Genomic DNA, 13,900 nt, shown 5'->3' on the forward strand with positions numbered 1-13,900 from the left:
GAACATGAACTACAAAGCCAATGTTCACGAATGTTCTCAGAGGGTAACATATATGTCTCTCTGATAATATAAATAATATAAATAAAAATATAAATAATTTAATTAATAATAATTTATTATATAAAAATATTAGTATGTTCTCTCTTTCCACGCTATTATTTATTTATTTATTTGTGTGTTCTTTTTCTTCTCAACATCATTTATTTATTTTTTATTTATTTATTTATTTATTTATTTAGCTCGCTCTAAGTCAGTCTTCTAAAATGCAAAACTAAATATTATAGAATTTGACTTTGAAAATAAAATAATCGAATAAATTCAAATAATTAGCATAACGAAAGGTTCCGTGATAAGATATCTAATAAATAATCAATTTTAATTAATTAATGAAAATACTTCTATAATTTAATATTCCGCGTTAGCGTATATTTTATAATATATAAAATATTTTGGCAACGAATTATTGATAACACGGTGTTCGACTTTGGCAATATAAAATATAAACAGTAGCGCGCTACTGTATGTTTCGGCTTTGTCATCATTCGCACGGTGACTCTCGAGTAATAAGGTAGTGGTGAGAAACGTTTCGTATTGTATTGTAATTTTTTTACTAAACACGATTACGATTAGTATCGAAACATAATTTGCTTTAAATATTAATATAAATTAATTAATTAAAAATTAATTCACGACATGAAACTGTATCGCAACTATAAATCTTTATCGAATCGCAATCATTCATTACCGTGATTAAAAATTGAAACAAAATATACATAAAATGGGATAAGAGACTTAATTATGTTATGAACTTTCGATCATTGATGCTTATTATATTTTATTAACAATATTAGAATTAATTATATTTCGACCAATACCTTAAATTTTAACAATCCTTGTTAATTAAACAATGTACAATTTAATCGAGAATCGATTAAATGATAGGAATCCAAAATGTTAAATAATTGCTTTGATCGTTGCGATCTTTACGGACAATAATTATTATTTCAATACCTAGAGTCAAATATACATATACAAATATATTTCATCCGTGTTACTTTATCGTTCTACTTGAAAATCTAAAAATAATTTGGATTATGAGAGAATACAAAGTAAAACAATCGAATTATAGATGCAAATAAATAGCATAACGAAAGACTCCGTGATAAATTGTTAAAAAATAATCAATTTAAATTAATAAATTAAAATACTTCTATAATTTAATATTCCGTGGGCGAATATTTTATATTACAGAAAATATTTCGGCAACGAGAGAATTATCAATAACACCGTGTTCGACCTTGATAAACAGTATCGCGCTATTGTTAATACGTTACACGGCTTTATTATCATTCGCACAGTAACCTTGAGCAATAAAGTAGTGACGTTTCATATATTATCAAATTCTTTCTTTACATAGTCGACCCTGACGATATAAACAGTACCGCGGTAATGTTCTTGACTTACGATCATTCGCTCAGTGGCTCTTGAGCAATAAAGTAGTGACGTTTCATATATTATCAAATTCTTTCTATACATAGTCGACCCTGACGATATAAACAGTACCGCGGTAATGTTCTTGACTTACGATCATTCGCTCAGTGGCTCTTGAGCAGTGAAGTAGTGATGTGAGACGTTTCATATATTATCAAATTCTTTCTCTAAACACAATTGCAAGTGCAACGAGGAACTTTTCGTGAATGAGTGTAAGTGCAACGAGGAATTCAAATGAGTGCAACGAGGATTAAAGTGCTACGAGGAAAGAGCGAAGGAAGCAAAAGAAAAAAGGAGGTTTTGGAAGTGGATGGATCAATAAGATATGATGTAAGTCATTAATATAAATTATTTATCACATTCATTATTTATTATATTGTTGCGTCACCGCGTCCCGTCCCGCTGAATGTATTCATCACCCGTTGAATTCTTTTGAAGAAGATCGTTTTCGCGCGCGTTGTCAAGATATTGTTATAAACAACGACTGTCAGAGAGTCTAAGCTGTCAAGTTGTGCGGACGCGCGTCTATTTGTGATCCGTTTTACGATTATTCTGAATTCTTGTATGTTACTCGCGATTTATTAAAATTCTTGTGTACCTTAAATCGCGTTATTATTTACGAGTGCACGAGCGTCAGCGCATGCCGATTGTATCACCCGCGTTCGATATATATCGTTCCGCGGACGCAACAATATATAAATTATTTATCAATAGTATATATATTCAAAATATACATATTTCTCGTTTCGTTTTATTTCTTTGATAGTGATTCAATAGTGATTTTAAATTGTAACATATATAATACATATATATATATATAAAATATTCCATTTTATTTTAAAATAATTAAGACATTTATAAAATTTTTTATTAATTAATATTTTCAAATACTTCTTATATTTTATAAAACATTTCATATTAATATATTTATTTAAATATTTCATGTATAAAAAAATAGAAATTTTTGTATTTATCATATTTTTAAAAGTTTATATATAAGAAATATAAATTATTTTGTAATTACGCGATATATAACATTAAAATATATCTATTTAAAAGTAAAAATTAATTGCGCGCAATAATTAGTTTTAAAATCAATTATTTTGAACATTGCTTTATATAATAGATTTTCTTTTATCTTTTATATTTTTATTTATCGTTTATATTTGCGAATTTAAATTTATGTACTATATTACAAAATAAATTTCAAATTATGTATTATATTATATATAAAATTATATATAACATAACCCTCCCATGGGGTACACCTTGTCGTGGTGGGAGGGCTTAGTACTTGGATGGTGCCTTGAGGTTTATCTTAAATTTTTCTATTTATGATAAATCTTAAGGTGCCTGAATGGGAAGCTAAGTACCCTTTCGCGTCGTCGGTGCCGTCAACGTGCCGCGGACGGTAAACGCTTCGTTACCGCGTTTTCGCGTTGTAGTATTCTCGTGTCGTCGCGTTTTCGCGGAACTTTTGGACTTTTCATATAAAATCCCAATTTCATTTATTGTCACGAGTCTCTACTTCCAATGCCAACTAACTGGGATGTTTCGAGTTTGCACACGTTGCTATGCAACGTACACTCTTGCTTCGTGCTTCGTCAAGTGATTCGGCCCGAATTAGTTAGAACTCGATCTATTGCTCGGAATGGTCGTCAATGGGTCTCTTCTCTTTGCTCGTCTACAGCCACACGCACTGCGTGTGTTAACCCTGTCGAGGAGTCGAGTGGATTCCCCTAGGCACGATTTTCGCTCGGTAAAAGGGGTTGCCTCCCCATTTTCTAAATTGCTGAATGTAAGCATTTAAAAAATGTGGGTATCCTCTTCTTTTGCCGTCTACTAGCCTGGTGTAGCATATAGCAACCGCGAGAGGCATAATATGTCCGGGCGGAGCACCTGAAATCGTGCTTAGCGGGTCCAGGTTCGATACGAGATAGGATAATTGCGCGAAAAAGAGTTGGCGAACTTCATTTTCCTCTATTTCCGTCAATCGTTTCGTCTTCTTTCCGGTTTGGGCTTAGTCCTTGCTCGTTGTATCGTTGCAATCCCGACCGGTTGGCTCGAAGTTGATACTCGTAAGTGAAATGGAATTTTCGCTCGTACCGAAACCGGGAGTGCTGTCTAATGTATAAGTATACATATTAAGCATATACATCGATCAAATATAAAATTTTTAATACAAGTTCTTATACAAAATTATCGTTTTAACAAAAGAATTTTATCGCTGTCCCTCTCGTCAGATAATATTCCTAAATATTGCTAATTATATATACAGAATTATCGAATAAGAGTGTGAAGATTCGATGTGATAAGTCAACGATTAAATATTAGCTTCACAAAATTTAACGATCACCTTCGATATTATAGAATCGCGTTAATTATTTTGAATTTAATAATTTGTTTTTTCAGTTATATTTGTACTTACGAATTTCGTATTTGAAAATATTCATAAATAAATTAATAAATTACGGTTGCGAAATCACCGTGTTTTTCCCGCATTCTTTTCGCATTCTTAGACGAGATTGTCGTTTTAATAAAAGAGTTATCGTTGTTCCTTCCATTAAATAAACGTTAATAAAAGTGGCTCGTACCGCCGAGGAGTCGAAACGATTTTCATCATGGAGAATTATTTCTCACCGGTTCTTGTGAGATCCATTCGCGACGTCTAGTTCGGTGCTCTGTTAAAAGTTGGGAATTTTTATTGTAAGATTGGAACTAATCCCAGGTTTTCCTGGCAATTTCCGAAAGCAATGATTTCGGTAATTCAACGACGATACGCTTCTTTAACGTCGAATTAATTTATATAAATAATATATATTTAGATGAGAGAAATGTATCTTTTCTTTTCTTCGTTAAAAAATGTTCTTCATTATTAGGATTGGTATCATTATTGTCTATATAACGCCAGAAAGATTTAATAGTAGATTAAATATGGATATAGCGTTGTGTATAAGTTTTAATTTTTTAAATAATTTCATAATTTAATTAATTTTAATTAATTTTTATTAATTTTTATGATAAAAATGATTACGAACGAATATATTTTATTAATTATTAATTAATTTGAAAAAATTATTTAAAATACATGCACAAATTAACGAATCCAAAATATTTTTATAATTTTTGTTAATATAATATATTATATATACGCGAAATTATACATGAATGTTACATAAAATGTGCGAATACTTAAAAATTTAGAGACGAATCGAATGGGTACCCCTATATCAGTAAGATATTGATTAAAAGAAAAAAATTATTAATTTAAACGTTACAAGAATAAGAATCTAGATAATTAATCTAGAATTAATTATATATTGACAATTATTTCATTTATTTTCTTTTGAACACTATTCGAATTGAAATTTTTTAAATCTTGCTGTTATCGGGTTCGATTCGTCTCGCGCGCGACGGTACCCCAAATTATGTGTTCGCACATTTAACACAAACTCCAATAATGCATGTATTTTATTATTTATAAATATAATTGTTCGTAATCACATTTCAATAACAAAGGTTATATCCATTTAATTTTCAATAAGGAAATATATTTCTTAGTAATGGAAGAACATGTTTTCTGACGTGAATATCAATTTCGCGAATTGAAAATAATGACGAGGGATAATTGTCTTTGATTTAATACTGAAATCATTGCTATCGGGAATAGTCCGGAAGATCCAGGATTCGTTCCCTCCTACAGTGAAATTCCCGACGTTCAATGGATCACTTAACTTTTCTTCGCAGATTGATCTTGCGAAATCTGATGTAGAAACAAGATGTTAATCGTTCTCCATTTTTAAGATCGCTCCTCTTTTTATCGGATATTACCGGTATGTCACTCGCGTATCTGCAATTGAATATTTTGAATATTATCGATTTATTTATTCGTCGCGGTTTATCGTGAATTTTAAATCGCGATTTATCTCATAATTTAACATTATAATTTAATCGTTGACTTATTTATTGAAGCTTTGTTTATCTTTCCACGTCTTTGAATATTGTTTGTAATAGTTCGTGCAAAATGCTGGTAGTGTAAATATTTTCTTCTATAATTTAAAAGACGATCGATAACTATATTAATGAAAATCATTCGATCCGTTATTTTCTATTAAACGTGGCCACAACGCGATTTTTAATTATATTTTAAAACTTATAGAGCTCATTTCATCTTATTCAGCTAATGCGAGAAATAGGATATGTATTTTATTCTCAATCGTGTAATTCGTATAAAGTCGCGTATATATTAATCGCAAATAAATCGGACAGTGAATTTTATGTTCATAAACAATACGGATCACAAATGTTTGTTAAAATATCTTCGTCTGTCAACATTTGTGTGATAATAATTATATCGCACGCGTGTCTATTGATTCGATTATTATATTATAAAAATTATGCGTATCTCGCAATTGAATATTCGATTATTGTAGATTTATTTATTCGTCGCGTTTTCTCACGAATTTTAAATCGCAATTTATTTTGTAATTTAATTTCCGATTTACATCAAAGCTTGTTCTATCTTTACACGTTTTAAATATTTCTTTTCATGGTCTGCACGAAATGCGTCAATAATGCAAATACTTTGTTTTACAATCGAAGAAATGATCAATAATTTTATTAATGACTCTTTTGATCATGATTATTTACGTTTATACGTTATTTATATAAAACTAATTAAATTCTATTATTCTATGTCGATTATCAATAATAAATATCGCGTAATTAATCATCACTAATCAGTCTTGTCTGGTCCATGTAAAAATTTTTAGTAAATTTTATATTATACGTATACTTTGGACACTTTCGTGTAATAAATTTTATTTTGTATTAAGTTTAAAATTATAGTTTATATTAAATTTGTATTATATTTTGTAATATATATTTCTAATGCATTGTATTTTATATATTCTGCATTAAATTTTGTAATATATATATTTGTAATGTAATTATTTTTATATTACATAATTTAATATTTTGTAATGTGTTTTTTATGTGTAATTGCAAATTAATTATAATTTACATTGTATATATTATAATTATGTAATATATATTTTTTATATGTATTATATTCTCTGTTTAAAAACTCTATTTAAAAAAATAAAAAAATTTTTTCCTCCTCAATTTTTCCTCCCCTGTATCTCCGCCTTAACGAAGGCATTTACCAGGTGAGGAGGTTTCAGTACTCTCATGAACCTGAGAGCTATGCCGGCGGTAACATACGCCGATATTCATATATAGTCTATTCTTATATTTAAAATCATTTGGACAACGTATGGGCACACATACATACACATATAGGTAAGTAATTTATAAAAATTATTATTTATCATATTTATATATTATTTTCAAAATAATGATTGTTATACTCTGGTGCTACCGGCATTTCGTGCACATAGCACGGAACAAAACCAGAAATTGTGCACATTATATATTACCCTCTGAGAACATTCATGGACATTGGCTTTGTAGTTCATGTCCACGTTTTCAATGTTCATAGAGGGAGTATCGCTTTCAGGGATCAGGGGCCTAAAAACAGGCCATGACATCTCTCAGGTCCGAATTCATAGTCGTTTCTCAAATCTTAAGACTAGAGAATTTCTTAAATCTATCCTAATGCGACCATTTCATTGGTTGAATAAGATAGCTCAACCAATGAAATGGTCGTATTAGGATAGATTTAAGAAATTCTCTAGTCTTAAGATTTGAGAAACGACTATGAATTCGGACCTCAGTCTTCTCTCTGTAAATACTAAGGAATTTTTATTAAAGAAATTTAATCAGTTAGCTAATGTTGTATAACGTATTATTTTTATCATTAGCAATATTTATAATTCTTCTAATCACAGTACTATTGAAATGATACAAAATTAAAGGTTTTAATCAGCGTGCTTTATATGCGTTTCATTGTTAATACAGAATATCCAGCAATGTACAATGTATCTTACAAGAGACTAAAAGAGCATATCATTATGATTCATTGAATATTGACGATGTAAAGGCATAGAGTGATAAGATCATTGCACGATACATCGATAACACACGTTGTTATCTATATAATGTACCTTTCGTGCAGATTTTTTTCAATTTAGCGATATTTCAAAAAATTCATACAGAATTTGGCAGTGTATCCGTTAACGTATTATACGTTAACGTATCGTTAAATGCCCCACACTCTATGCTAAAACATATATATATTCCACGTTAGTTCGTTTTTGTTTAAAAACAATTTTGATTTATATAAGATCGCTAATATCCCACTTGTTTCGAGTGCAGAAAGATTTCCGATGAACAGATTCGGAAATATTCGGTATAACGCAAGTGCAAACTATAACATATCACCTTTGAATTTTGTAAAATCTATTAAATTGCGTTACATATATATTCGTGGTCGTAATTCAACAATGCTAAACATTTAGATTGGTGAGATTTTATTTTACTTTCGATCTACATTAAAGTATTTTCTAGTTCAATTTTCATTCCTGTGCTCACATCTCTGCTCAATCAAGCATGATGTGAGAGAATAAAAATATATATCGTGATGTTTGCATAAAACATGACTAACGATCATGCAATCACCTTGAGCGATTGCCATATCGAAAAATTCCGATAACAATAATCGCTCAATATAATCAGATTAATGTACAAAGTAAAAATGGCCCGTTATATTTTCACTGTAAGAATTCAGAATTATAGACAAAAGACTAGTACGCTTATTGTTATTTATAACTGCACTTGCCACATCATTCCACGTTCAGCTTATAGAGATTGCTAGATTCGAAACGAAATGTCGAAACGTTTCTTAACGTTTCAATGATAAGATTACCGAAACGGGAAGACTCCCTGCCGAGAATTTTTACGGACTGTTACATCGCGCTCTTGTTTATTCATGATTATAAAAATTGTCAATGCACGTGCGACAAACGTGTGTTCCAAGTTATTAAAGGCCAGCCAAAATAATCCTAGGATCTTCTACAGCATCTTTGATCTTTCTTAGGAACATTACAGCTTCGCGTCCATCGATCAATCGATGATCATATGTCAAAGCTATGTACATCATTGGTCTAATAACAACCTGGGAATATAAAGTGTTTATTAATTAATAATGATTTCGACAGAAACTATAATTACGGAAATTGCTGAATCTTAAGGATTTTGCTGAACTTTACCTGTCCCTTAACAGCAATCGGTCTATCGAAGACGCCATGCATGCCAAGAATCGCACTCTGCGGCGGGTTAATGATGGGAGTTCCCAATAACGAGCCGAAAACACCGCCGTTGCTTATCGTAAAGGTACCGCCGTCCATGTCCTCGACGGTGATCTTTCCTTTCCTGGCTTTATCGCCTAAGGCAGCCAAAGCAATCTCGATTTCGGCGAAATTCTTACTTTCTACACTACGTAGCACCGGCACGACGAGTCCCTTGGGCGTTGCGACCGCCACGCTAATGTCTACGTAATCTCTATATACTATATCGGTGCCGTCTATTACGGCATTTACGACAGGTTGATCTTTCAGAGCGTAAGCACTGGCCGCGACGAATGGACTCATGAATCCGAGTTTGATACCGTACTTTTTCGTGAACGATTCTTGATGCGTTTTTCGAAACTCCATAATACAACTGCAAATTAATAATATGACATATGTTAAGTAAGAAATAAAATCTCAAATATGTGGGGCGTCATGAATGAAGTCTTTAAATACAAATTATGAGCGACATAAAATCTGCGATCAATAGGATTACCTCATATCAATTTCGTTAAAAGTGGTCAACATAGCATTTGTGTTTTGTGCTTCTTTCAGACGTTCCGCGATACGTAGACGCATTCTGTTCATTTTCACCCGTTGCTCTGTCCTGGTGCCGATTATCTCGCGCGTGTAATCGGCAGGAGGTAACTGAACTTTCGCGCCTTCCAACGTCTGAAAATACATCGTTCTCACTATGTCATAATACTCTTGAGAAACTACTACTACGTATTTTATTTGACATTTACCTGTGCGTGTTTGATGGCTGCGACCGGCATCGATGCGATAGGCGCTTGCGGAGGTGGTGGCTTAGCAGCGGGAGGCGGAATCGGAGCTGCCGCGGGTTCCGGTGATGGTGGAGGTGCTGTCGCGCTAGGTGTTGGTGCTCTTGAAGGTGGCGGTGGTGGAGGAGGAGGAGGAGGTGGCGGTGCAGCCGCAGCGGGCTTCGGCGCTCCTGCCGCAGGTGCGGCTGCAGCTCCACCGGTTGCACCGATGTCGATGTTACATAATTTTTGACCTGGCTTCACGGTATCGCCGTCATTAACAAAAAGTTCTTTTAAGACACCAGCTCCAGGCGATGGAACGGGAACCGAAGTCTATGGACAATTAAATAAATGATAATATTTTGAAAATACCGTGATTATATTTTTATTTTATGTTATGATAAAGAAATAAGAAATTGAGACCTGCATACCTTGTCTGTTTCAATTTCACAAAGAATATCATCTTCTTTGACCTGGTCGCCTACTTTCTTCTCCCACCTCACGTCGCCTTCGCTTACACTTTCGGCAAATGCAGGAACTACAACTTCCTTGATCTCCCCTATTTATAGATAACACAAATTATACAAAAGATAAATTCAAATCTTTATTGTATATGTGACTTTTGAGAAAACTATAATTAAGAATTTAAAATATTATACTCACATAATGCTGAAGTTGAATGTACATATCTCGCTTGATTTATCCAATAACAGTTTGCCTTATATTTTCTACATCTACAGGCAAAAGAACACTTTATGATCTTTTCTACTTTATCTTTCTTCCATATTTGAAGCAATCAAAAGCAATTAGCGCAGTATTGAAGGACTAAGATTTCCAGGCATGTATATAGAATGTTATTAAACTTCTATATCAACAATTTTAAAAAGCAAATACATCGAGACAAAATAATACATACAATGTTACTTACAATGAGGTTTTGATATTGGGCACATGTTCAGCATGAATAATTACAGTGCGTCCTATAAAAATAATTTGATATAGTTAACAGTTTTCTCTGTTCCAGTGGACTTCTCTTAATCGGTGTCATTTTTTTCATAGTTGCTACTCTCTTAGAATCTTCATTATATCTTGTCTTAATATATCTCCAATTAACCTTACCTTGACTATACAACGATCTCGCGACCTGTAAAAAGAATGAATTGGTTTAATCTTATTTCAGCAATGTTGCAATTCACACATTCAAGACACGACAGCAATCCAGAGAAAAACGGCGGATTCAGTCAGAAAAACGGCGGATTCAGTCAGAAAAACGACGATCTTATGAAATGACACACAGGTCGAAGATAAAAATAGTCATTGTTCCACCATGAGAGAGAAAGAGAGAGATAAAAAAAAGAGAGAGCACAGTTTTCGACCTCGCAGCTAACGATCGAAATGATTAATCACGATATCCATGTGTTCATCGACGAACGCCAGTCTCGTGATTAAGGAGACTCCTCGCGGAGAAATTTTTCAATTGACAGGTCGCGTGAGCCACGAAGGTGTCGTCGAGCGATATGTATATATATATTATGTAATCGTCGTCGCGATGAGAGAAATGGATCGGAAACGCTTCGGCGAATCTCGAAACCGCAATTTTCGATGTTATTCCTCGGCAGTTTAATCCGAGAGAGCGGTATAAATATCACCGCAGTCGATCGTGCGATGCGAATAGGGGAGAATCGGGAAAGCCGGAGCATCCGCGCGTAATCTTACCTTGGCCCGCAACACGCTACTCCGCATGATTACGCGAGGCGCGAAACGCGAACAGTTGGACAGCATCGCGGCCATCCTACGACAAGAGAATCGTACACCTCGAACGTTCACTCGCGCGTCGGCGAGGAAAAATGACGGCACGCACCGCACGGCTTCTCGCGGTGAAGAGTGAAGGGTGGAGACGGTGAGGAGGAAGAAGGATAAAGGCTCTTCCACATGGGACGCGCATCGTGTTTCCGAGGGTGAAAAAGAAACGCGACAGCCAATCGATGTTCAACTTGCCCGTAAGAGCGAAAGATTGATTGGCTAATCCGTCGCTTTTTGGCACGTGTTGACGCATCCTGTATGTAAGAACCTTAAGAGAGCGAGAGAGAAAGAGAGAGAGAGACCGAGTTAGATAACCGGCAACATCTGTCAAAAAAGGATAGCAGCAGGTGCTGTATTTATCAGTCTATAAATTATATTAGTCAACAATACTTCGATCTGCTTGTTTTTCTGGAATATTTATTGAGATTCCAATACGTAGAATGAAATAAATACAAGCATGTATTAAAGAAAAAAGAAATAAAGCATAAAAAATATAGTTGAAAGCAAATCTGATTTAAATAGGAATTAAATCTAATACAATTTTATTAAATTGAATATTATTGTATTAAACAAAATTTATATACATCTATGGCTCTGTGTAATATTTAATGCAACATGTATGTCTAATAATAACCTATCATCAAAACAAGATAGCAAAATTCTCTTGCAGATTTTAATTATTTTTTTGCAATACAAGCTTTTTTTTCTACCTCCTTGTATCTTTGGCGAACAGTATTACTTATCCACATAGATAATTTTTTATTGTAAGTCTCCTCAGAAATACATGTGACAGATATTGCAAACATAATCAGTCTTGCATGTTCAATAAATTCTGTTGTAATTTGTTCTGGTATCTTTTGAAATTTTGTATCAAGATAAGGATATCCAGTGACGTAAACATAATCAAAAGGTTGGATCTCTTTGCCCAATAGACCACTGTTTGTCTCTGACCACCACTTGTTTTCCAAGATCTAATTTTAAAAATATAATTATTGTAATATATTTATACAATTGCAACAAATTATCTCTCTGAGTAATATATTTTTCTATCATATTAAATTTCAATAATATAAGTTTTATTGATAATTAACAATATATAAAAGTAAAAATAATACATAATTCATTATATGTATGAAAACTAATAATTTAATGACTTGCAATCATATACATAATTCTCAAACTTACAGCTATATCTTGTAAGGATGTATTACATGGATAGGTGAACCCTGGACGTGTTTCAGGAAATTTCTTTGGATAATTTTTGGCTATTTTTGTTTCCTTCAAATTTCCAGCTTGACTCCTGTACTTTTCATCAATCTCCTGTCGTTGTTTTAATAAAAATAGATATTGTTCCAATTTGTAATTAATGTCTACCACTCCTGTCCCATCTTCAACTACAATAAGACTGGAGAAGTTTAGATATTGCTTCTTGTTTATTATTAAATTTATCATTTATCATATGTTTTGCCTTACTTGTTAAAAACAAATTATTGACATTGCGCTTAACATTTGTAACAATTCCAACTAGCTCAATTTTACGTACTTTAATATAAGGCATATTGAATGGATGAAAATGAATATAACGGCCTTCCTTATAAGGTACTAATCGATATAGCTCCATAATAAGCATTGGTGTGTTTAATGTCATTCGTGAATCTGCAATTACAAATTTATTGAAATTTATAGTTACATTTAAGCAAATGTAAATCTTAACTATATGAACATTTTATTATATTGTATTGTATCTTACCAGCATTGACATTAATACCAGGCCATTCTTTTTCTGAGGAGAGAGATTTTTGATAATCATCATATTCCTCTTTATTGAAGGAAATCATACCATTTACTAATTTTTTATCAGTCATTTCTCTGAAATGATAAAGTATAATTATGTGAATACATGAATATGTGAACATTCAAATTTAATCTCAAGATGAATGTATTAAAACTAGATTCTTTTATCATTAGAATATTCATTATAGATTACATTACCAATTATTCTGTAAAAGAATAAAATGTTTATCGATAAACAATTAATAAAATAATTTTAAAGATCTATACACAGAGAAAACCCGTAAAGAAACTCCCGCCAATTTTATATTTGTCATGTTGTGTACGCAATTTAAAGAAAATCGTTTACTAAACCATATTAAATTCTAACGTTCGTACTAACATTTTTTGATTTATTCAATATTGCAAAAATTATTAATTTTCCTTAATCTCTTTTTTTTAATCTGCTTTAAACGCATATATCAAATACAAATATCAAGTAGATCTTTATTTTCCTGACGTTTTGCTCTCATTCTTAGAACTTTTTGCACTCGAAGTAAAATGAGTGTATATTTCAGCACTGAATGGAGAGAAAGAGCAAAAAAAGTGCAAACAAAAGTTTTTAGTCATGATGTATAAATATCTAGATACGATACACTCCATCGAAAATATTTTAAATTCTGACGTTTGAGACGCTTTTTATTGTCCAATCAGAGTAAAGGAATCTTTGCCTTTTTCATCCTGATTGGTCAATCAAACGCTTCCCCTCACACGTAAGTTTTCAAATAATATCAGTAGTGCAAGTCTTTAGGAACGCCTGATGACGTT

The 13,900-nt window shown here is 32.4% G+C and overlaps 2 protein-coding genes across 3 annotated transcripts; both read right to left on the reverse strand.

Moving 5' to 3' along the window:
- Nucleotides 1-7,905: 7,905 nt before the first annotated feature.
- Nucleotides 7,906-11,403, reverse strand: LOC145963497 (dihydrolipoyllysine-residue succinyltransferase component of 2-oxoglutarate dehydrogenase complex, mitochondrial). Its single transcript, XM_083085509.1, has 9 exons — nucleotides 11,216-11,403; nucleotides 10,619-10,643; nucleotides 10,428-10,479; nucleotides 10,163-10,233; nucleotides 9,931-10,058; nucleotides 9,485-9,832; nucleotides 9,235-9,410; nucleotides 8,661-9,111; nucleotides 7,906-8,566 (listed from the first exon to the last, which is right to left on the reverse strand). Exons 1-9 carry the CDS (start codon nucleotides 11,288-11,290, stop codon nucleotides 8,432-8,434), a joined length of 1,461 nt encoding a protein of 486 aa, XP_082941635.1. The 5' UTR covers nucleotides 11,291-11,403; the 3' UTR covers nucleotides 7,906-8,431.
- Nucleotides 11,404-11,850: 447 nt separating this feature from the next.
- On the reverse strand, nucleotides 11,851-13,671 carry LOC145963499 (uncharacterized). 2 transcript variants are annotated; one of them, XM_083085514.1, is made up of 5 exons: nucleotides 13,476-13,671; nucleotides 13,053-13,171; nucleotides 12,776-12,958; nucleotides 12,488-12,696; nucleotides 11,851-12,273 (listed from the first exon to the last, which is right to left on the reverse strand). In XM_083085514.1, exons 2-5 carry the CDS (start codon nucleotides 13,165-13,167, stop codon nucleotides 11,980-11,982), a joined length of 801 nt encoding a protein of 266 aa, XP_082941640.1. In that variant the 5' UTR covers nucleotides 13,168-13,171; nucleotides 13,476-13,671; the 3' UTR covers nucleotides 11,851-11,979. The 2 variants fall into 2 exon arrangements, with proteins under 2 accessions (XP_082941640.1, XP_082941641.1); XM_083085515.1 differs by lacking the exon at nucleotides 13,476-13,671 and adding an exon at nucleotides 13,295-13,459.
- Nucleotides 13,672-13,900: the final 229 nt, after the last annotated feature.

Source organism: Camponotus vicinus, unplaced genomic scaffold (genome assembly GCF_025532165.1).
Source record: "Camponotus vicinus isolate PSW18456_S1 unplaced genomic scaffold, iyCamVici1.0 SCAF_12, whole genome shotgun sequence".
Classification (NCBI taxonomy): Eukaryota; Metazoa; Arthropoda; class Insecta; order Hymenoptera; family Formicidae; genus Camponotus; species Camponotus vicinus.